At 37.9% G+C, this 24,760-nt stretch overlaps 1 protein-coding gene across 4 annotated transcripts in view; it reads left to right on the top strand.

Moving 5' to 3' along the window:
- The window catches only part of POU6F2 (POU class 6 homeobox 2), a 324,363-nt gene that overhangs the window by 284,907 nt on the left and 14,696 nt on the right, over positions 1–24,760 (top strand). For 2 of the 4 annotated variants that reach the window (XM_088167808.1, XM_088167819.1), the window contains exons 8-10: positions 8,160–8,328; positions 16,761–16,929; positions 20,135–24,455. In XM_088167808.1, coding sequence (XP_088023934.1) covers positions 8,160–8,328; positions 16,761–16,929; positions 20,135–20,639 — 843 coding nt within the window. In that variant the 3' untranslated portion in view covers positions 20,640–24,455. Of the gene's footprint in view, positions 1–8,159; positions 8,329–16,760; positions 16,930–20,134; positions 24,456–24,760 lie in introns of those variants that run through there. The other 2 variants (XM_088167813.1, XM_088167824.1) reach the window with 2 other exon arrangements.

Raw genomic sequence — 24,760 nt, 5'->3', positions numbered from 1 at the left:
TTTTACTTAATCAGCAGATGTATCCACCATAATATATTTTTGCTTCCCTGATTATTATCATGTGTGTCACTAAAATGGTTCTTTTTGATGTTAATCACTTTGCACTGATCAACTACCTGTCAAAATGCTCCCCTGGCATGCTCTGAACAGCATTTGTAAGTTTTTCATAGTATTCTGTACTAGTGAAGAAATCCATGTGTTCTTCCTTCAGATTCCACTTTACCATTATTTGCCATATTTCCTTGCTGGTTGCTAAAATCATTAAAAAATTTGGTATAAATCCTTTGTTCTCTACTTGTAGTCTCCTTTCTTGAAAAAGAAATAATAAAATTATTCTCTAATTTTATGTTTCTTGCATTATAAACTCTTTGTGTCCCATAATAGAAGACTACCTTGTAACTTTAACTTCTGCACTTCCTCCATGCCTCTCAAGAGGAATTTTGTCAAATTCTAGGTTGCATGGCTAAAGGCACATTGTTTTCGAGAACAGATGAATTTGTTGTAAAAACTTGTTTGCTTTGTCATTTATTATCCGATTCGAAAAATTCATTTCAAGGTGTTCTTTCTTATCACTAACAACATAGCCTTAACACCAGCACAGCTGAACTTGAGCCATGAAGTGCAGACTTATAAAATGTAGGAAAGTATTCATTTTTCTTAGCTTAGTCATGGAGGAGTTAGGTATCTGGTATAAGCTAGTTTACTGGGTTTCCTGCATAGACATGGACAAGCAGACATATGCATGTCCAGTGGAAAACTCAAGATGTCAAAATAGAAAAAATTTTTGATAGATTGAATCTCTAATAGGTATCTTAACATATCCATTGTTTCCATTGACATGAGGGAGGGCTAGAGCAGTTATTTTAGGATTTTCAATTAATTCTTAGGTGAGCAAAATTGACTGAGAAGAATCCAGCTGCCAATGATCACTGGGGTTCAAACACATTCTTGTTTATGAATTTCCTATACATCTTTCCTAATAATTGGTGCTTTCATAACTATTTTCTTGCCCATACAGAAGCAACTTCTGGACATTTTCTTGTTCTCTGGTGTACCACATAAAGCAGGTTCCTGTCTCACTTTTGCCTGGCTCTTTCTTTCTACATACTAGATTCATTAAATCAGGACTTTAGTCCCAGTTCTCCTTAGTCTTGTTTTATCTACAGTGCCTGACAGAAGTTTTCATACTTCATTATGTCTTAGAGCATGACCAGCTTTGGGCTTCTGCCAATTCTAACATAGTAAAATGAGCTACTAGACAGCATTTTCCTACATTTTCAGTTCCCCATCTTTGTTGTCATTGGCTATCATGCTCCAGATTAACTGTTGAAAAGACATAGATGCCTCTCAGATGGGTCTGTGGTGATTCTTGTACATCTGCTTGCCAAATTTCACATTAGATGTTCTCTTTCTGCAGTCTCAACCTGCCACAAACACCCTACCATCTTGTTATCACAACTCCATGCAATCTCTTGTTATTCTCTTCCATTAAAATCTAACTAGCTCTCAATCATTTCCTCTCTGCAATGCAGCTTTGATGCTGTCTTGTTTTATAAGAAATGCTCTCTTCTTACTGTGATTCAATATAGTCACTAAACTGTGTTGTCTCAACCTGACTTTGTTTTTCTTTTGCTTTTTATATGACTTTCAGTGATGAGGGTGACAATTTTTCTCACTTCTTGCTCTGCTCCTTTACCATCATCATTGCATAATTCTATTTCATCTATGGATAAATTACTAGAATTTTGAAAGTCAAGATTACTAGACTATTTGCTACTACAAGGGACTACATCAGACTTTCCATGCCACAGCATGATACTTGTAATTTCCATCTTTTCCTGACCAGTTTTCCTTGTGGCATCAGCACTTGTAGCAGAAGGATATCTCAAAAACAGTTGATATAACTTCACCGAACCATTGGGTATAGGAAGATGTTGCTACATTACCTGTCTTTCTAAGCAACTGAGGCACGGAATGCATCAAATGCTGTTCACTGTAGGAATATAAGTGTTACCTTGGAATTATACACTTACACATTTAAAACTGTTACTATAATACTATTGTAATATTTACATTATTATTTAATAGTATTAAGTGATAAATAATTTTAAATTACTAATTAATGTATTGTCAATAATATTGTTGCTATATTGATATTATATTTTTCCTGATAGGGGTAAAAAAATTACTTATGCACCTGATTTGCATATAAAATTAAATCTTCTACAGAAGTCCAGCTATATTCTCAACCTCATTTAGCAAGTTGAAAGACCTTCAATTACAGTGTACTTTGAAAATAGTTTAGATTCCATAGAAAGGCTTTGAAAGAAATTCAACAGAAGATGTCAAAGTCCTCTTCATTTTGGATGGACTATGTACACAGCCAGTGTGAACCTAAGGACTTTTCTACATTAGTTTCCAAATGCAGCTCTTCTGTCAGTCTAAGCAGTGTGTACAGATACCTTTTATACTATATGTACTATGCTATATTGTACTATATATATTGTACTATATGTATTCTATATTGTACTATACTGGGAGAGAGGATGCTTATTAAGTATCAAATACCTTTCATATTCAGATTCATATCTGCAGGTACATGAATTTATTTGAATAACCTAAATTACTGTGATGGGGTACAGTATTTGTGAAATACTCTGGCACAGTTGACTGGGAAAGGGATTTGGCACGAAGTGTGGGCATTTGTGTATTAACTTGTTCTTTCCATTTGTTCTAAGATTTAAGGAAACATCTTTGAAGCCCATGCCTGCTCGTGCAGTATGAGTAGGTTTGAAAACAGACTGCATCTGCCATGGCACTCTTGAGTCATGCAGTGTCCCCAGCATGCCATTAGCCTTTCTCAAAATCAAATGTATTTTAGGAAACATTGTATACAGAGCAGAGAACTTCATTTGCAAGAAAAATAGAACTACTACTACTACTACTACCGTAAGGCATTATCATGGAATTTCTAAGTGTTTGGGAATGTCTTTTTATATTAAGATATTTATTTCTCAGACCTTCCATTGACTTCAGTCTTTGCAAGAGCTAATGTCCATATTTTCCAGGATGAACTAGCTGGCATCAGAAAAAAATTGAAAATCTTTATTTATAACATAAAGGGGATTGCTTAAGATTCACTTCTTGCTCTTTGTACCACTCCTCTTAGTTTCATCCCTTCTGCCCTTTTTGTTATACTTGTCTTTTTCACCTCTGTCTTCTCTAATTTGCTGTGTTTCCTCATCTCTAGGATTTCCTTTTCACTGAATCATAGAAAAATAGGACTGGAAAGGACCTGAAGAGGTCATGTAGTCCATCACTCCCCCTAGGCAGGATCAGCTGTCCCTGTATCATTCTTGACAGATGTTTGTCTAGCTTGTTCTTAAAAATCTTCAGTGATGTAAGCTCCCTGACATCCCTAGGCAACCTAGGCCCCTCTCCTTGGCATTCAAAAGGTCTTCCTGATGCCTGACCCTAGCTTCCCTTATCACAATTTAAGCTCATTATTTTCTTCTCCTTTCCATTAAGTCCATATTTTGCCCTTGCTGCTTGTCCAGACTCTCTGTGAAACCAAGTAGCAGCTCTGTTATGGTACAGGGCAATGTTCTGTCAAAAGTTTTCTGGATTTCCACTTAGTTTCTTTCTCTTTCCTTATTTTATGCTACATACCTTATTACTCTATCACATATATGCAACTATCTGGATGCAGAGAAAGACATCCCTGATCTCGTAGGGCCTTTAACACAGAACTCCAGTCAACCATCCCAGGCATAGGAATACCCTACATACATAATTTAAGAACAAAATTCAGTCTTACAGACCTAATTAATTCTTCACCTCTGCATTTATCAGTCAACACTACCTTCATTGTTGACAGCAACATGAAAAGTTCATGTAAAAGAAATACAAATAAGGCCCTTTGCAATTTTCAGTTTATTCTTATGAAGTATTATGATGCACTTTTCCCTTCTTGTATTCACTTCATCCCTGTAGCTGTAGTGTGCTTACACATATTCCTGCCAGATACTGATCACTGTTGCATACAGTCATCATTCTGGCATGTCTACTATATCCACCTACACAGAATGGCACTTTACAGCAACTGTTTCTGTAATTTCTATGCCTCCTTCTGTCTTTGGATGGAAAATGCACAACAATCATAAATATAATTTGTATCATATATGCGTGTCCAAAATTGGGAAAAGTCAGCTATTGCAAGTTCAAATTGATTCTTTCATCTAGAATCTAATTCATAATCTAATAGTTGCTTCTTCTTAAGGCTATTTCTGGAGTGGAAATTATAGTGGATGAAAAGAGAGAGTATTTTAATGCAATTTCATGCCATAGATAACTATCATTGTTTTTTAAGCAGGACATTTACAGCTTAACCATCATGTCTGTAAAGCAGAGGGTGTGCTGGAAATTATGTAGGGAGTTAAAGATAGAATCCTCCCTAAGTCTTTGGTCAGGTCTTAAGGTGACTCTTTAGCTTCTTCAACTCCATTGCTCGCTTCTCCCTCACAAGCAGTGAGTTAGAAACCAGCCTGTAAATATCCCTTACATGTTGCTGTTACACTTTAGGTTACTGTGAATCCAAACTTCACTAGCCATATTCCTTCATGCCCACCTAAATTTTGAGTATTTCTTGTATTTGTTTCTGGACCTTCAACAAGAAATTTGACAAGCTTCTAAAAAGTATGTTCATAGTACAAAACACGTGCAGAGACTCAGACACTTCTTAGACTCCACCATTATATTGTGTGTGTGCTGCATAGTGACTCTGAGTGTGTGCATGCCTTGCATGCAGAGCTGAAAAATGCAGAGTGCCCTCTCATCCTAGAACCTCCAGGAGGCTTCAGTTTTATTGGGCATGTGCTCAGTACTTGAACTGTTCCGTGACTGTATGTTGTAACATAGCTGGAAAATGTTGGATTTGCTATCTCCCTGAGTAATACTGATGGGAAATGGTGTAGAATCATTAAAAAAATATGGGTGGAAGGTCAAGGCTCAGGAGATTATCCAGTCCAACCTGTTATTCTCAGGTAGAGTAACTATTCCAGGTTTAGCTAATTTGGCCCTAACCACTGTCATAGAAACCCACAGATTCCACCAGTAATCAATGCCAGTGTTCCACTGCCACGTTAGATAGCTTTTCCCAACATCTAATTTGAACCCTCCAGATAACTAGGCCTCATTCTCTCCATTATAAAATGTAAGACAGTATAATTTTCTCCTCTTTCCATTAGCTACGCCTGTATTCAAAGCAGGCATCACATCCCACTTGGTCTTCCCTCCTCTTGAATAAGCATGACCAGTTCATTACAGGTGTCTTCATAAGCCTCAGTTAACTACCAGGCCTTCAGCCATTCTAATTATTTAATTATTATTTAATTAATTATTTAATTATTGGCCCAGATTTTAAGGAAGTCTAGCACCTAGCTGTGGACATGGCATCCCCCTCTGCAGAGCTCTTTCCAGGCTCAGCAGAAAAGAAGATGCACTTCACATGCACTGCAGTCATCACTCCCATTCACATGGGAACTTCCTTTACTTCACTTTTGCAACACCACAGGTTTGCAGCCAGCACATTCAAAGCACAGAACCATTTTGATTCCTAATCCTGTAATCCAGCCTGTCAAAATTTCCTCCCAGCATGCCATCAGCACGTAAATTTAGTAAAGATATTCTCTGCTCCATCATCCAGGTCATTAAGAAAATATTGAGTAGTGCAAAGTGAGGACAGACTTCTGTGAAACACCATGATGCACACTTCTGTTTTCACAGATACCTCATCCTCAATTTTACTTTCCAAATACTTTGGCATTCCTTCTGCAGCAATTTCACCTAAACTATGCTTCCTTAGGTTATAAAGAATCTCACATGAGGGAGTGTCGAGACACTTGTAAAGTCAAACCACCTACTGCTTTTTCCCTGTCCACAAGGCCAATTACCCTGTCTTAGAGGGAGATCAGATTGGTTTGACACAGTTTGTTTCTAACAATCCATGTTGTCTGTCACTACCTTGTTTTCTTGCAGGTGCTTACAAATTGTTTGATTATTTTCTTCAGTACTTTTCCACGGTTGAAGTTCAGTTGACTGGACTGTAATTTTGCAGATCTTTCTCTTTAAAGATAGCTGCTGAATTTGTTCCTCCATCCTCAAAGATGGGAACTAACATTTCTTAGACTGTTCCACAGAGTGTGAAAGCATCTAACTCATCTAAATACAGTATTTATCTTCCCTTGCCTGGGCTGAAATCTTTAGTTTTGCCAGAATTCCTTCAAACAACAGACCCAGACCCCAAACACCTGCCTGTTTCTGAAAGCTGTAGTCTGGATGTGATGTGGATATAATGCATGGGCAGGCAATCCATTTCTGTAGTGTTCAGAAGAGGCCAGACCTTATAGTGGGGTGTTTCCCTAAGAGAAGATATTCTAAAAGTAGACATTCTGAGTCGGGAATTCTCTGTAGATAAAGTCTAGCTGTTAGAGAATTTTTTAAAAGATGCTCATTCCTTGCATGAGTCTAAAATCTGGAAGCCTTTTAATCAGTTTCTCAACTGCTATCCCCTGGATAAAGTGCCAGTTATATTTTTTAAAATGTGCTTGATTTTAAAAAATCCTAGATATAAAAAAATGCTTTTTTAAATTAATCCACAAGGAAGTCAGAATACAGAATAAATCTGACCAGATAAATAATTATCATTATTATTAAAGATTAAATCAAAGCTTCTTCCTTCATTTTCGGTTATATCATTCCATGTAGAAGGTAGAAAAAGAAGTTGAATGTTTTTCCATTCTTAACAGACTCCAATATTGTCCTTAAAATAGTTCATATACATTCCACTGAAAGTGTCATCTTGAATGTGAACAGATACCTTTGTCTACAGTTTTATACAGTTTGTTGTCTACTTAGCATCAGACACTTCTATGTGTGCTGAGAAGATAGTACACATAATTTGAGTGTTACTAATGAATGTAGCTCCTTTTTTAAAGTCATTTTTTCAGTTAGATATCAAAAGAGAAAACCTCATACTCCTTAGCATTCAAAAAATAGATTTTAATTACTGACTTCATGCAAGGCCAACAGGCCTTTATCTTTTTCCTTGTAGAAAATGCAGATAACGGCTGCAGTGAAGCCTTTTTAGAATATTTTTCGATCTTTTTTGATCAATATCAAGGATCAACATAAAATAAAGGTATAATAAGCAGCAGTCACCAGAGTGTGTCAGACCTCTATTACTGTATTCTTATGCTCTGAAAAGACTGTACTGGACTACTAGAATCCTGCTCAAAACTGTAAAGTCCATTGTGTGCCTTCATTCTGTAAAGAGACTGCCCTTTGAATTTTCTGATAATATGTGAAAATCAGTACCAGAGAATGTTCCTAGATTTCAAGCCCACATGAAAGCATACTTTTGGCAGAATGGATTGATGGTTCTTTCTATTCCCCTAGTAAACAAACAAAAATTATACTCTTGTAATAATTGTTGAAAAAAAATTTAGAAAGTCAATTCGTTTATCATTTGCATCTACCATGCTCACTAGACATTTTAGGTGTGTCTTACTGGATACAGTCTTGATGTGAATGGGCCCAGAAGTTTTGATGTGTGTCTTAGTTAAAGACAACTTATCCGTTTCCATGATTTTCGTTTGTATGCCAGGTCTGATGTCATAAAACAAATCATTGATTCCTGTAGGAAAGGGATTTTGGCTCAATTTATGTCGTCTTCCCCATTCCACTCTTCTTGACCCTGGTCCTGCAGTATGAAAGGACCTCTGTGAAACAATCCTGATTTCTATGAGAATCCATGTAGGGAATAAAAGTCTGGTTTCATGAGTCAGAAAACAGGTAAGGATATGTATTTATTAAATCAGAATCCTGCTTTAAAGTTCATAGGTCTCTTATCTCTCATTTCAAAAAAAGTATTTACCTTCTAATTAGATTAAGAATCCAGATACACAGAGTAAAACTAGAAAGACAATATGTGAAACAGCTCAGACTGCTCCTGCTCTAACACTGTCACCTGAACAAAGCCCATGGTGTTTAATGGTCCTATGTGATTTGTTCCCCACAAGTAGATGGGTGAGATGGTGCATTGCAAATTTCCTGTTACTGCTTCACTTTCTAAATACATATTTTTACATTTTAACATATAGCTCCATCAGCCCTCCCAGACGCAAGTGGGACAAGCAGCCTCACAATCCAATCTCCTGCATTTGGCTCACAGTCAAGCATCTATGTCTCAAAGCCCAGTGCGTCAGGCTTCCTCTTCTTCCTCCTCATCCTCCTCCTCTTCAGCTTTGAGTGTTGGCCAGTTAGTCAGCAGTAAGTATTGCTCCCTGGCTCTCCTTAATTCTCCCTTCTGTTTGTTCTCTTTGCTGCTGAGTTTTCCAATCTGCTTTCCCTCCTTTTGTTTTTTAAAATATAATAGATGGTATATTGCTAAAGATATGAGTCTCACCAGTGAGAATTACTAAGTGCTATCATGGATGGGGCTTAAAGTAAATATGCCTTAAGAAATTTAATCAAGGCTGAAAATGGTCATGAATATGATCATAAAAATTGTAGCAGCCATTAATTGACTCATGGGGGCAATTTTTATAACTGAGATGTAGTTTATGTTCTTTGGAAGTTAGAACTTTTTGAACCAGTCAATATAATGAATTACATTTCTCAGAATTTGATGGGCAAACAGGTATTCCTACTTTTCGTTAAGCTGCTTGTTTGTTTGCTTGCTTGATATAGCAAACCATTTTACAAACCCTAATACTACAGAAATCCAGACTGAGAGATTTTTCTTGCCAGAAAAAGCTTACAACATTTAAACAAGAATGAACTGGAACATGTTGGGGAGAAGCATGCTGCAGTGAAATAACTGGGCTCCAGTTATTATTATATTATTATTATAATTAGTATATTATTATTATAATCCAGTTAGGATTATAACAGCTCACCTGAACAGCACTTTCTTCCAGATTGCACAGTTCAGAGTCTTTGCTATTACCTCATCAACATTAACTTGGACTTTGCATAGCAAAAACCAAGGGTGACAGTATACATAAGAAACACTAACAAGTTTTTGCACATCTGCAAAAATCCAAATGATTGGGAAGATCTTGTTCCATGATACTCCATGTACATATTCTAAGTAAACAAACACTGTAGCTTATGCCATATTGGTAACGTAAAATGTGTGACTGATACAAGTTTCTGAAGGGCTTGGAAAAACTGTCATGCAAGGAAAGATGTGAAAAAATCTTGGTTAGATTATCTCAGAGATCGTTTACATGGGGAAATTAATAGTAGAGCCATTGTGGTAAAATTATGCTGATATAACTCCCAGTGAGAATACTTTTGTTCCGGAATGAAAATATCTGCATATAGATACAGATATAATTACAGTGATATAAATATGCTGCTATTGCTCTGCCAGTAGTAAATTTTCTCATGTAGACATGCTTGTAGGAGGAAGACAAAGAAGAGGTTTTCCATTGCAAATATATAAAATTAACCTCTAGTCCATGTGAGCAAATTGAGTAAAATAGCTGGTGCAGAGTAAGTTATTTTTCAATAGCTAGTCTAGAATAGCTCCTCTTTTGGACATTCTTATTTAAAATAAATGCAACATGGAAGAAGCCCTTTTAAGTTTACAGGATAAATCCATCAAAAGTTAGGAGATGCTTGAAAAATAACTGTTTGTTCAACTGTATGCTATTCCTCTTAGAACATGTATTTCATTATAATAATATATTGTTGTGATTAAAATCATGCAATGGTGATTTTTTTTTTCTCATCCTTCTTTCAGTGCATTCCCAGTGAAATTGTCCTAGGGATGTATCAGAATTACTAACACAACAGGTGGGCTGTTGTCCCAGGGTTTACCTGATTCACTAATCTGCTCCCCAGTTTGCATAACACTGGAGGTAGGAAGCTGTAGAGGAGTGAAGGATGGTCTTGCCTGAGGCAATAGAGGACTAAGGAGCTGAAGCCTCCTGTCTGCTACGTAATTTCAGTGCAAGGCAGGCAAATCACTTAAAAGGGATTTTTCACAAGTGCTCCCTCAATATCCAGCTGAAGACTCTGGACTTTAATTTACAGAAGAACACGGTACTCACAGTTGTAATTTTAAGTGCACTTTCATTGTGGAACTGTATCAAGAACCATTTAAAGACAGTCTAAAAAATCATTTCCTACTTGACCTAGACTGGGTACCCAAAAATGCTTCTTCCTTAATATCTGTCCACTTCTCTGTGAATGGGAAGGGGAAGACCCTCATCTTATAGAAACACAAGAAAATAAATTAAGATTTTAAAGAAACCAGAAGAGCTCAAGTGGAGATGTCCTAAGTGAGGAGCTTTAATAGAGGTCTGGGGCCACACATTGAACAAGTAAAAAGGCAACACATCAATCATTTCATCTGTAATGAAGGACAGCTCATCCTGTGCACTGAATGAGGCACATGAAAAAGAACTGATAATCCAGGGCTCAAAGACTGTGGTACACTGTGTTGTGGGCTGCTGTAACTCCACCATTTTGTAGCTTCTGAATGTTAATTTGTACAGCTCTAAGGATGTTCCTTTAGCTTCATTTTTTGCATGGATAAATTTCAAGGTTGTTTCAAAAGCAGAATAATAACATAAAACAGTCATATGGTGAGATAATCTTTATGTTCATAGTTGGAAATAGGAGATGTGCTGAATGGTTGGAAAAGCTGATAATTCTGTTATCATCCTGTTGGTTCTGCTCTAAAATAAGCATGCTGTGCTTATGGATTTGGCTGAGAGTGGAGGAGTATGAGGCACAGGAGTATCAATTTGGGCAACTGGGAGATACATTAATGATCATAGAACTTTTATTTGATCCTCTCAGTCTTGACTCCATCCACTACTTGTTTTGGTCTAGTCCCATTAATTCTTCACACTGTTCTCCACACAATCCACTCTCCCTTTGCCTCCATGCTTTTGTTCCTCTAGTTTTCTCCCTGCAGTCCTTTCCTTACAGTCCATCCTTACCCAACTTCTCTTCCCATTTCAGTTGCCACTTAGTCACTGTCTCCAGCCCATATCTGTACCCTTTTACCAGTCTTTTTGTTAGGTCGTTTCTGTCCTCCTTTATATTGTTTCAGCACCAGTGCCACCTCTTTTTCATCTTTTTCTTTCCTCTAACACAGTGAACAGTACTACTTTGCACAGTCAGGCCCACTCTCCCTCCACTCCAAACTCTAATCCCTTCTCTTTAAAAATAATCTTCAAGTTTGGTTTTTTTCTTCTATCATATATTTTTTATTTAGACTCAAGGTAAATTTTTCCCCCTCTGAATCCAAATCCTGGTAATGTCACTCTCATGCTCCCCAGCAGCCATCAGAGGAGTGTGAAAAGTGATCACAAAGAAGAGCATCAAGCCAGTCTCCCTGTCTTTACTGCAGTCCTATCAAAAAGAGCTACAGGCATAGGAAACTTTTCATACAATCAAACTGATGAAGGAGTTGCACTTGGAAGTTACCTGACTGGAATTCAGACCTTAAGAGCATTCCAAAAGAAAATGTTATTGATGGAGATCTCCTGAAAAAAATTCCAAGCTAAACATAAACAAAAAACTTGTGGAGCTGTTTTGAGTTTATGCTTCCAAGTTCATCCAGTCTCTGCTATTCAAGACTAACAGAATGAGGGGGAGATCAACTCACTTCTGCCTTTTACATGGTAACCTTACACAAATAAAGCAAACCAGTCATCTCAAATATCCTGAAAGGCTGTCCAGCATACTCCTGAGTGCATGTAGCCATAAAAACTGGAGCTAGCACTGCATGCCTAAGCCTGCTTGATCTGCCACATCAGGGACAGCGTTGCAGGGCACAGGAGAGTTACCTACTGTCTTCTAGTAATGTGGAAAGAGCCTGCAAGAAAGAGGAAAGTATGATCAGTTCAATAAGGAAAGATCAAATCACCTGTGTCATGAAACATGAAAAATCAGACGGGATTCTTTATAGCTTTTCCTTCACAGTGATAAACCGGTGATACTGTTTGGAAAAATAGTATTAAAGGACCTTCATGAGTTTGAAAATTGTTTCATGTGACTGAAAAGCCATTTGCACAAAACTGTGGCTGCAGATGAGGATGTAGACAGAAAGTGATGCTTGTTTGCCTTATTCACAGAATCTGTTCAGTTTCTAGAGAGAGATCCCTGAAGGGCAAGAGCACCTCTTTGTCAAGCCTGTGGCCTTCTTAGCATCCCGGCCCCACACTGGCTGCAGAGCTTTGTAGGAAAGGCCAAAAATTGAAATCCAGTGTCTGAAAGTCCATTTAAAGTCTTTTAGTGGGATGAGACAGGCAATGGGTCAGTGTTCCTGAGAGAAGATCTTAGGCATAAAGGCAGCATGAAACAACTTGTGGCCTCCTGATTTTATTTCTTTATTCTTCCTGAGGAAGGAATAATGTTTCCTTTTCTTGATTCCTTATGAAACTGGTGTCCAGACCTCTGGCAGAGGTCCTGGAGCTGAGTCCCTTGGCAGAGATTTGCTGTATCCAGAAATAGTTGCTGAATACAGCAAAGTTCATGTAAAAATGGTCACATTTAGCCACTTGTTCAGTTAATCAAATTGCATAGAGCATCCTAATTTCACCAAATAATTACTTGGGGGAAGCTTCTGTACACTGACTGCAAAGAGAGTAACTCTTCTACAAGATGTTGCTTCACATCAGAGAAATTATTGAAGTACAATGAGAAAGTCATAAGAACTCTATTACTTTTACTTTTCCTTCTAGTAATATTTTCTGTATGACTTTGCTTTTTTTTTCTTTAACATGTTTCTTAATTTCAAAGAAGTTTCCTTACTTTTTATTTTTAATTTTTCTTTCCTTTTTTATTTCCTGTCCATTTTTCCCTTTATGTTGTTGTCTTCTTTGTAGCTTTTCCTTTTTCTCTCATCATCACCCCTTCATCCCTAACGAGCAACAAGTGCTAATTATTTTGGAGACAAAACATAACAGTTATTTCCAAATAAAAAATATTTTAAAGTGAGTTCTGTCTATGCAATGATTGAAAGATTAATCTCTACTCTTCCTGTCCCTTCTCTTTGTATTGTCTGATACACTTTGTATTCTCTTTTGTCTTCTTTGTTTTCCTCTTCATTCAACTCTACATCTTTATTCCTTCCTTTTTTCCATTTCACTTTCCTCTTCTGAAATGCATCACTCTGCTCATTTCTTTAACTTTTCCACCATATGTTCTCTTTGTGGAAATCACTAGTTTCCCCTTGTGCTCTGAGACTTGTGTCTCCATGAAGTTCCTTTCTTTCTCCCAAATTCATTTTACTGTCATCTGTTACTATGAAATTAAAATGCCTCCCATAAACAAATTATTCTTCTTTTTTTTCCCCTGAGCTCCACTCCATTTTCCATTATCAATGTTTTGTCCTGCCTTTCTTATCCAATTTACTTTCCATTGGACCTTCTCAGCCAGCTATTTCTCCTCCTGTCTGACTGGGGAAATCATCCCCCTGTAATCCCTCCCGTGGCAGAACTCTGTGCAACAGAAATTTCGTTCCTCCTTCAGGGTGCACTGATTTCTCTGTAGCAGCTCTTTCCCCTAACTATTAAAATCACAGCATATTTTCACTCAACAACAAACTCACACAGGATTTTGAGAATTCAAAAGTGGGAGAAGTATTCCCTTCAGTAGGAAAAAACAGATTTCAATGCAGGAGAGTCTGTGGATTTAATTTATTCCGCACTGCTCGTCTATCTTCACCATCCACCAGGACAACTGGTGGAATTTTAACTGTCTTACTTTTTGTTGAAAAGGGAGGTTTGTCTGTTTTGTTTCTTCCCATACCCTCTGAAATGGTCCTAGACAGCCCTCTGACCTTTCTCCAGCACCCAGCAGTTTCGTAGGCAGCCAGTTTTCTCATGCAATAATGTAAACTTGGAGTCTTGAAATCCATTACTGTGGATCCCAAACACCCAATGGGTTTGGTGTTCTCTATTTTCCTGTTGGCATTGGGCAGCCTTCCCGGGGATATCCACTTAATTGAAAAAGAACCAGCTTATTTACTGTCTTAATTAAGCTACTCTTCCTAAAATGTGAAGTACACTATATGTTCAACTGTTCTGAAAGCTCAGAACTTGTTAAACAAAGTCCATAATCTCTTTGAATATGTTTATATATTTAGATATATGTGCATATATGTGTGTCTATCTATGTGCATATTTAGACCACACAGTCTAAGATTGTACTGATGGCATTTTAATGCAATAGAGTAAAACAGACAAATGATGATGTCAATAGAGTGGTCTTCATAGCACTATGTGTGTTTTGGAGAGGTGACAGAGGACAAGATCTGTGGATTTCAAAGGGCTTTGAACCACACCCAAAGTAGTTGTTCCAATTTCGCACAACTGCTATTTTCCCTAGTGTTCAAGGTAAAACATTTCAGTGTTTCAGTCCATCTGTTAGTACTTATCCTGTTGCCAAAGATGCTATGAAAGAATGAAGCCTTTTTCTCGACAGATATTCCACTGTATGCTACATTCTACTCCCATATTACTGAAGGGCATCACAGTTGTTTTCTCATCTCAAGGAGAGCTCAGCCTAATATTTCCCTCATCCAAGTGCCGCAGGCAGGAACAGTCGTTCCATGATGCTCACTGTTGCAACAGTGCCAGATCATTCTAGATCCAGCAGAACTTGGCAGAATTTCACAATAATTTCTCTACAATTAGTTTTCTCACTTCACTTTTTATTCCTAACAGGAGTTGGGGAGGATTGCAGGTGGCAGGTGTCGTAGTTTGCTACTTTGGAAGTTCTCTGGGAACACCTGAATTGTCCTTTGTTACATTCCTAACAGCCTCAGTCAGAGGCCTTAAAGCAACAGAAGGAAAGAGGTGAGGAAAGTCACCATTTTGGTGTACTTTACTCAGGGGAGTGTTTGAGGCCAGTATCATTTATGATATTTAGTACAGAGACTACAGGGCAGATAAGTCTGCAGCTCCATTCTGCGTCTCTGAAATTCAGAACTGGCATGCTAGATAGGCTATATGGTATAAGCAGGAAAATTTCATGCTTCTAAAGGCAATTACTTTATAAACCTCTGTGGCCACTGTCATAGCACTTACTCCTAAAGCAAACAATATGCACCCTAGCTTTGTACTGAATGAGTGCATGGGTGTGCAGGTGACCACAAGGACAACAGTGAGAACAGCAGAGATGGTTCTGAGTGTGGAGTATCATTGAAACAAGGTTCAGCCTATGTGCATGTTTATCTGTATGCATAGTTCAACCAGGGATCCCTGGTTGCATACACAAGAATTTTTAAAATATCGTTGCCATTTGTGCTTCTTACACTCAAGAGTAAATTTATATATCAGAAAACCTTTTCCTTCTGTCTACTATTGGACAAAAATAATTTTTCATAGGATGTTTCCATCACAAGGAAATTTTGCACCAGGCTTATAAAGCCCTGAAAATAAAAGCATTTCAACTATAATGCTGACAAGCCCTCACTAGAGCCATACTAGCAGGAGCCATACTCATGCAGGGTTCAGAATGGTAATGTAGTCCAGCACTGTCCTTGGACAACTGCTTGCATTTACAGAAATTGAGGGGGTTATTGTGCTGCAAACTTTTCACCTCGGAGTCTGAGCAATAAGGTGAAGAACAATAGAGATGTCTCACTGGGAGAATGGCTTCACTACATGCAGGATTGCACAACACTTTGAAATCTTCTGCCATCCCAGTCCCATGCTGTCTCTGACTTGGCAAACACTTTCATTTAGTCAGGGATCAGTAGCTTGGGAGGGGGGGGAAGTTCCATTCTCCAGCTGTTGTGTCATTTCCCTTGATAAGTCCTAAATTGACCGAGTTATCCAGCTCCAAAGGAGCTTTTCTGTGGTAGACATGCTTTATTATGTGCCCTTTCAGGGACAAAGGCTTCTGTGTCAGTAAACTGCTATAGAGAGGAAGGACAGATTTATTCTCACAGCATCATAAGCATTATCTTCTGAGGGGCTAATGTAAAAGTACAAAAAAACTGTGCAGCATTACTATCCAAAACCAGTGTTGCTGCTCCTTGATTATCGACCTGATGGGAGGCAAAATAAAAAACTTGAAAGGCTGCTTCTCAGAAGGGCGTATTTTAAAAGACAAATTTTAAATTAAGGGGGTTTCAAAGGCGGAATTTTTTAGGCTTGTTTATTTGCTGGGTTATTTTTGACATTCATGCGGCAGTTTAGGTTGGGTATTGTGTAAAAGGGAAGAAATAGTTGTGAATCTCCTTATTTTGCATTAACTTTAGATAGAGCATAAAGACTTGGTTTCAAGTTAAAAATCCAAGCAGCTCATACATATATATATATATATATATAGCCCTCCCCACAGACTGGAAATAAATATATTTACACCAACCATTGAGCTATGTGATAAAAAGGGAACACGATTCCTCAATCCAGAGAAGACTTTGCAAGGCATAAATGGCATCGAGGAGCCCAGGCACACCCTCCCTCTGAGGTGAGCTGGCCTTTGTCAGAAGTTCAGCAAAGGCATATCTTTGAAAATCTTCCACCGGCAGACAACTGCAGCCCAGTCAGCATCTTAGCAATCTGAGCACACCTGACAAGGCAAGTCTGTTTCTGTTTGGGGAAGAAGAGAAAGGGGTCAGTATTTAAAAAGTTGAACTTGAAAGTCTTGACAATGAAAATGGCTGTAAGCCTATCCCACTGATATGTGATGCAAAGAACTGACATGACTAAAAAATATCTCAACAGATCCTCAGACAGCCACTGGAGAGGTGGATGGGGTAAATCTGGAAGAAATACGAGAATTTGCCAAAGCTTTTAAAATCCGGCGCCTGTCCCTTGGCCTGACACAGACTCAAGTTGGCCAAGCCCTAAGCGCCACCGAAGGCCCAGCCTATAGCCAGTCTGCCATCTGCAGGTAACAAGTTACATCATAAACTCCTCATCTCTCTTTGTCCTTAATAATGATCCACCTTATTGTAAGGAGCATGCTTGTGTTTGAGTCTCATAACTTTAGAGTGTTTTTTTTAACCTGATATTTAAATTAGCCGATAATGTTGTTATCTGACATACAAATTGTTCTTACTGTGTATCTTTAGAGTAATTTTGGTCTCTTTTTTTCCCCTCCTTTTCTAAACAAATGAGAAACAATGCTCCTGGCATAGCGCCTTAATTCTGTAGATGAGTTGGAGTTCCTGCTGATGCTGGATAAGCACCAGCTGACCCTCTTCATACTGTGCCATTTTCTACAGATAGGGTTACTGAACAAATATTTCATGGCTGCATCCCTGCTAAGTTAAAACCTGTATTACTGTGGTTAGCACTTCACATACAGGATGTTAATGATGATTTACCTAGGCAACACAGAAGGGAAAAAAATAGCCTTCCTGCTATCTTGCAAACCAGCAGCTATTCATCTTTTATCACCCAAATATTTACCGAAAAAAAACCCAGACAAACCCATGTATGCAAAGCAGAAGCAGAAATCTGTCCTGATCATAAGAAATAATAATGCAGTCTTGACAGAGTTAAAGTAGAAGCAAACACCTTATATGCATGTATGTGTGTTACAGTAATCCCATGTTTATGCATGAGGTAACAAACACACTTAGGTAACAGCTTTTTCCTCTTGGGCAATGCCTTATAGTCCTTCTCCATCAGTGAAAGCCAAGAAACCAACTCTAAGCTCATTTAAGTGGATTTTGTTCTTGGTGATCCATGAAATGCTCTGTCTTTTTATCTGCTCTTTATACTTTTAATGTATTCCCCATAGAATGGAAGTGTACTTTTCCTGCAGTTAAAGACTAAGGTTATAAATAACATCAGTATGGGGTAGTGTGCTTGCAGCTCACATTTTGCTCAATGATTTTCCATAAAACCCATTGATTGTTGTTAAATACAAAAAGCTCCATAGGATCCTCTCACTTCTATGGTCTCCCCTACTGTTTTTTCTTATAAGATACCTCCCTGTAGAAAATAACCTTTATTCAGTCTATACAAGGATACTACTGCTGGGAAATTTGTTTCAAGACTTGTATGTCGTTATACCAAACATGTCCTGCAGTAACAACACTCACAAACAATGCCAATGATATGAAAGCTATCACTCCCTATTGCTAAGGATTAATTTGTTGGGTTTTTTCTTTATTTCTTTGTGGTCACTTGGTGAAGAATGCTTAAAATGGGTGGAGTTTTTAGCAACTGACAATTTTTTTGTAGCCTTAAGCTGCTGTTTGTCGTGCTATACTTTAAAGTGACACGTTGTAGTTTCCTTTACTTTTGCCTAGTTTGCTGTCTTCTCATTTCTTCCATCTACCTCACACTTTGAGAAAGCACTGGGGATGGTGAGACCTTTTACAGAGGGCTCCTTGAAGGGACAAGTTGCTCAGAACATGAGATTGAGTGCAAGAGCTTGTCCCAAATACTTGCGAGATTACAGTTTTCTTAATTTCCTTTGCCAGCCTCAGATGGACACCATTTCAGGGTGTAATTACATGCTATGACATTGCATTTTTTGTTAAGCTGCTTCAGTGGCAGCATGTGTTCCTCAGAAATAGTAGATTTAACTTTTTTTTCACTTGTAACAAAGGAGGTTCAGTATGTATGAACTCCAGGTCAATGGAAGGAACAATAAGGCAAGCAGATTGAACAACCAACTCAAATAGAAAAGTAGAATCTCCTGGTGGCCTATGCAGGTTATATGAGCAATATACCCCCTTGAAATGTTCTGAATGCAAATAGCAGCATTTTCTTTGATTTGAGGCAATACAATCTAAAGTATATCCTTCAGCCTTAAATATCACTGGACACCAAGGAATGACACCTTGCAGTCAATACCTCATAAAGATGTCAGGCACCAGTTTCAAATCCTTTGGAGTGCTGTTATCTGAAATTATTCTTTGTCTCATTCTTTGTTTGTAAGGAGTGCTTTGTTTCTTGCTGGGATATTTTTTGCTGCCTCCACATGCTGAATGGAGACACTAAAAATGGCCAGCTCCAGCCACCAAGTTTCTTTGCATAAAAGTTCCTCTCATCTCCAGAGCACTCTGTGATTAGTGGTGAGGGTGATGCTTCAGCACCACCTGGGCTGGAGAGCACAGCAGTGACATCCAGTAATTGTTGCCTTTCTGCAGCATTAAATACCACAACGTGCAGAGTGGACAGAGCAAAGTGGAAAAACACAAATGGATGGCACCAAAGGACTTGGGTTAAGACTTTTTTAATGTGTAGCAAAAGGCAATAAACTCAGTAAATGAAAAAAACAAATACTTATAAGAACTGAAACGTGAACTCTGCTTTTCTGCTTGTTTTTGAAAGGATTAAAGCTTTGTGTGACTGCTTTTCCAGATGTTTTATAATGCTTGTAAAATCTGGTTTGGCAAAAGACTTTTGATGGCAAAATGATATATAGAAGACCTCATTTACAGGAAATGATATCATTCTGGTACAGTTTGCAGCAATCCCACAATAAGCTCAGCTTGGTGCCACAGCATATTAGTAGACTGTTATGCTGGGTTTCATCTGGAAAACATGAGGTCTGTCTTTGCACATTGTGGGGACAGCAAGATAATTGCAAAGTGTCCAGCTGTTTCAGCTGAACACCACCGTGGCTATGGGAATTTTTTTTCCAACCCAGAAAAGGGATATAGCATTAACTTACAAACAGTGAAAATTGCTGAAAAATGGAAATGAAACCTGATATTCAGAGGCTAGTATTTGCCATTGGTTTTTGTTATTAAAGCTGTGATGTTTGGATAACATGGGATGGGAGGGATAACAAAAGGATTAAGCACAAAAACAAGATGATAAAAGCAATGCCTTTGATATCATTTCCTGTAATTAGACTTAGTCTCAAGGGTTTTGAAGATCATCAGAAATACGAAAATGTGATTCTTAACCTGTATTATTTAGTGTACTTAGAATTTTGTTGTAGTGCTCATTTTGTGTTAGCTTAAATCTCTAGCTATATATATATATATATCTATATATCTATGTATAGATATACCTGACAGTTTTCATAATCTACTGTAAATTACCTCTGCCAGTCAATTAGTCAGTCAGGCAGGAAGTCCCACCCTGGCAGAGCATCAGTGTAAGACTCTTCTTTCTCAATTTTCCCTCAGACACACCATCCTGAGAAGCCACTTTTTCCTACCACAGGAAGCCCAAGAGAACACTATAGCTAGCAGTCTGACAGCCAAACTGAACCCTGGCCTTTTGTATCCTGCCAGGTTTGAAAAGCTGGACATCACCCCTAAAAGTGCCCAGAAGATAAAGCCGGTGCTTGAGCGGTGGATGGCTGAGGCTGAGGCCCGCCATCGAGCAGGGATGCAGAACCTTACCGAGTTTATTGGGAGCGAACCATCCAAAAAGCGCAAGAGGCGTACCTCATTCACGCCACAGGCCCTTGAAATCTTGAATGCCCACTTTGAGAAGAACACGCATCCCTCTGGGCAAGAAATGACAGAGATTGCAGAGAAACTGAACTATGACCGGGAAGTAGTTAGAGTTTGGTTCTGCAATAAGAGGCAAGCACTGAAGAACACAATTAAACGTTTGAAACAGCACGAGCCCGCCACGGCAGTTCCTATGGAGCCTTTAACAGACTCGCTGGAAGAAAACTCCTAAAAGCAAAGCAAAACAAAGCCAAATCACACAGAACAAAAACTCACACCAACTGAAATGTGTCCATTTGAACTCTGTGAAAATACCTATTCATCACCCTTGTAAGTAAAAGACTGAGAAAACTACAAGAAGGACAGAACAGTTTATAAATGTCCGTGGGTTTTCCTATTTAAGAAAAATAACAACAAAACAAAACAAAAAAAAATACACAACACTTGGAGTGTGTGTGGTAGAATTAGTTCCCAAAAAAACCGAAAAAGCCAGTTTTTTTAAATGGACTTAAAGTAAACCAAATAACTGCTTAATTTTTCTGTATATTATGAAAATATGAACACATTTTAAGGAAAAACAAAACAAACAACAAAAAAAAAAAAAGAAAAAAAGAAAAAAACTTTTATCTGTTTAAAAGAGAATACAAGCCTGCCACCTGGAGGAGTGATCGTAGCCTTTCAGGTATCAAGTGCTGATTCACTATGAAAACTATTAACCAAAGTCAGAAACATGGCATTGCAAACTAGATTGTTAGTCTACTCTTTTACGAGTGTAAAATTGTGTTACGAATTTTTACATTTGTATTTTGCAAAGAGGAATACAGGATTAATTTCTCTCATCCTTGTTTGTACCTCCTGCAGGTGTGTACAAAGCCATTCCATAGAAGTCACCTCATTTTCTTTTCTTTTAGTCAACAGTTTTACAATCGCCTAATGTTTGGGTGCCAAAAATAATTACTTTTTATCGTGATATGTGGGGTTTGGTATTTCTCTTCTAAGGGTATATGTCTTGGTTTGCATTTCTTTTTCTGGTTTTTTTTCCTGATTCTATTTGCTGCCTCTTCCCTTCCAGCTCATTCTCCACCCCTTCCCCAAGCCCCCCAGACCCAGAACTATTTGAAGAAATTATAAAAAAAAAGTGATATCTGAACACTTTTATATGCTGAAATGCAATGAGGACAAAGAAGGATTAGGATTATGTCTGATGGACTGTCAAGCCCACACTGAACATTGTGCTTTTTGTCGAATGTGTAGCTTGAGATTTCTCTGTCCTTTGGCCATGAACCTGGAGAGGTTACCAAAACTCATTTTGTAGTATAAATATAAACTGCACACTTGGTACAGTACTGCATCTATATTATGGTTCCATTTGAAGCAATTTCTCTCCAAAGCCTGCTAGACAAAGAAATTTCTTGAGTTTCTGACGAGAACAAATGGACAGGCTGAGAAGTGATGAGGATGTTTTGGTCATTACATCACTATGGACAATTTTGACAGTAGTGCTTTACTCCTTCTGGCGCTTTTTTAATGTCATATTGATGCTTGCCCTGTTGGCTCCTTTAGTAGGAGAATGTGCTTCTGCAGGTGTTTGCTGTGGCCAGTGGCTAGACTAAGCAATTGGGACCTAGGGAAAACCACTGAATGTCCCTTGATAATATAAGGTGGATCACCTGCAATAGGATTCAGGTGAACTGATTTTTCTTTAAAGACAGTTTATCTCTGTGGCTTCATTTCTGATTGGAAAAGCATCTGCTAAAATACTGTGGTCATTGGACCTACAAGCATGCCAAGGCTCAGAGACAGAGAAAGGTGTTGCAGGTTCTTGATGGGGTTTGGTCTGACCTGTGAAGGTCATCTGCAATCTTCATCTTCTGCCCAGTTATGCTCAAGCCTTTGGGATTCAGCCCACCATTGGGGTAGAAGCTGCATATTGATCAGGTCTTCCCAAAAGATAACGTCAAATAATTGGTTCAGCTCACTGCAGAGATGGCAAAATTCTGCTGGTATAACCCCTGATTGCATTCCTTGACCTCAGAATGGTTGTGCTGGATTTTTGGTGGTCTGCCTAGGATGTGGAAGGAAGTTCCTGAAGTGCTGGAGTCTTCAAATAACACCTCTCTTCTTGAAGAGTTTTCAAAAACTCCAGACTATATCCAAAACTTAGTGAAAGAAATAGACTTTCACTGATTTCATTAGGCTTTGAATCTGGCCCTCAGTATTTTATTAATGGGATTTGCCTTGTAAAGTGGGGTATTTATTGCATGGTTGGTGGAGCTTTAAGATTTCAGAGACCATCATCTGGACCAGAAGCTGCTTCTAAATGTGAGCACTCTCAAAGGTCAGTGTTGGAGCACACTGAGGATGCAGCACTCCAGGATGGGCTCATGTCCAGCAAATGCATTTTAGACTTTAAGCTTCAGCAGGGTATTTTTAAGGATATTTTCAGTCTTGCTTTTATGAGGAGGAGAGTGACAATTGTTATTGACTCTTTTTCAACTGTTTATATAAAAATAACTGCTGGGGGAAAAAGCACCTCATTAACCACAGGCAAATTGTGAGGGACAAAATAGATGCTTTATCCGAGGTGAGCATGTAAATTAGAGAGTGTCACAGCAACATCTGCCCCTCCAGGTTTTCTTTTTACCCTCTCTATACCTATATCCTCAGAAATATCTATGTTGTCTGTACCAAGCAGGCCTAAAGTTGTCACCACAGTTCAATCTACCTAACAATCAGATCGCCATACAGAAGCCAACAGGAAAGCAAGGATGAATAAATTATATTTGGAAGTAGTCACTCCTGAAATCCTACCCATGTCTCCAGAACACTCCTAATTGCCCAGTCATTAATGCCACATACACAATTACATGTTCAGTCATCCTTAAGGCCATACCCTCCCCCACTCCATCACCACCATCAACAGCCTGGGAACAAAACCATCAACCATTCTTTGCCTCAGAACTGAATTTCCAATTCTCCCAGGGACTGCTCTAAATTCTGTGAAGAAAAATCCCCCAAGAAAAATAGTTAACTAAACACTGTATGAAAGATGCTAAATGTTTAAAAATATGCTGGCAGCAGTTACATAAGCTCTTTTCTGTTCCAAAGTACATATCGGAAGGATATAACTAGGACAGTGAAAATGTAAAATAAATATAAATTGCCAGCATGGAAGAAAAAGTAATGTTCATCCCGCAGTCTTAAAATCATTCATGTGCAGTGATTTTTTTTACAGTTTTCTAATTTTGTATTATGTTTTGTAAATTATTTATAAAGTGTTGTAATGCTTCTCATATTAATTTTTTTATAAACAAATTTTTGCTACGAGGCATAAACGGTGCCTGAACAGATTCTTAGGAAGATAAATTATATGTAAGTCATTCATCTTTGGGAGGGCCATAAATATTTTGTTTTGTTTTGTTACTGGCAACAACTGGTTTCCATTTGTAAACAATTTCATTGTATTGATAGCATTTGAGTACCTTTTAATTTTGCATGTGACTAAAAGATAGATTGCTACCAGCAAATGAAAAAAAGTCTCTTTGGTCATATGTGAAGGTTTAATGGTTTTCCACTTTGTTGATAATTGGTTTTTTTTAAATATATATATATATATATAAAATATTATTATTTGAATAATGAACCAAGGATTCACTTACTCTTCTAATTTTGTGTTTTTATGTTTTTCACTAAAAAGCTATTTTGGACAGTTGAAGAAATCAAATGCATTCAAATGGTTCCAATTTCTTTACATTATTACTGAAAAAAAAGAAAAAAAAAAGCCAAAAAAAAAAAAAAGGAGAAAAAAAAGAAAAAAAGGGAGAGAACAAGGAAGCAAAAAGGAGCTAGGAAGGAACAAGTAGAGGCGTATCAAAGAACTCAAGCTATAACCAAAAAGAAATATGTAAAATGCCTTTGCTCGTCTTCTCAATGCTGGACCAAAGCTCAATGTATGTAGGTATATGCACATTGTATAGATATGGCTAAATGTTGCTGACAATCTCGCAATACTAAACTGTTACTATTTAAAAGAAATACAAAAATAAAACTGTTCATCAGTGTTTTACCTCAGCACTCTACTTGTACCCAGTTATTGACCAACATTCAAATAAGAAGATAAGAGAGGAAATTGATTTCCATGTCAATGTTTGACTGTAAAATCTGTTTGGAAAACATTTTGTAATGAGCTTTTTGTCATGTGATTTGCTTGTTTCCAACTTGAGACTATGTGGGGCACATTTGTTTATTTATTGTTAAAAAGTGATATTATTACTATTATTATTATTAATTATTATTATTCCTATTATTATTAATTTTTGTCCTATGTGCTATAATCTACAGAATGGTCACCAG

The sequence above is a fragment of the Sturnus vulgaris genome, chromosome 1 (assembly GCF_052056855.1).
Source record: "Sturnus vulgaris isolate bStuVul1 chromosome 1, bStuVul1.hap1, whole genome shotgun sequence".
NCBI classification, from domain to species: Eukaryota; Metazoa; Chordata; class Aves; order Passeriformes; family Sturnidae; genus Sturnus; species Sturnus vulgaris.
This window is presented reverse-complemented; position numbering and strand designations above follow the sequence as displayed.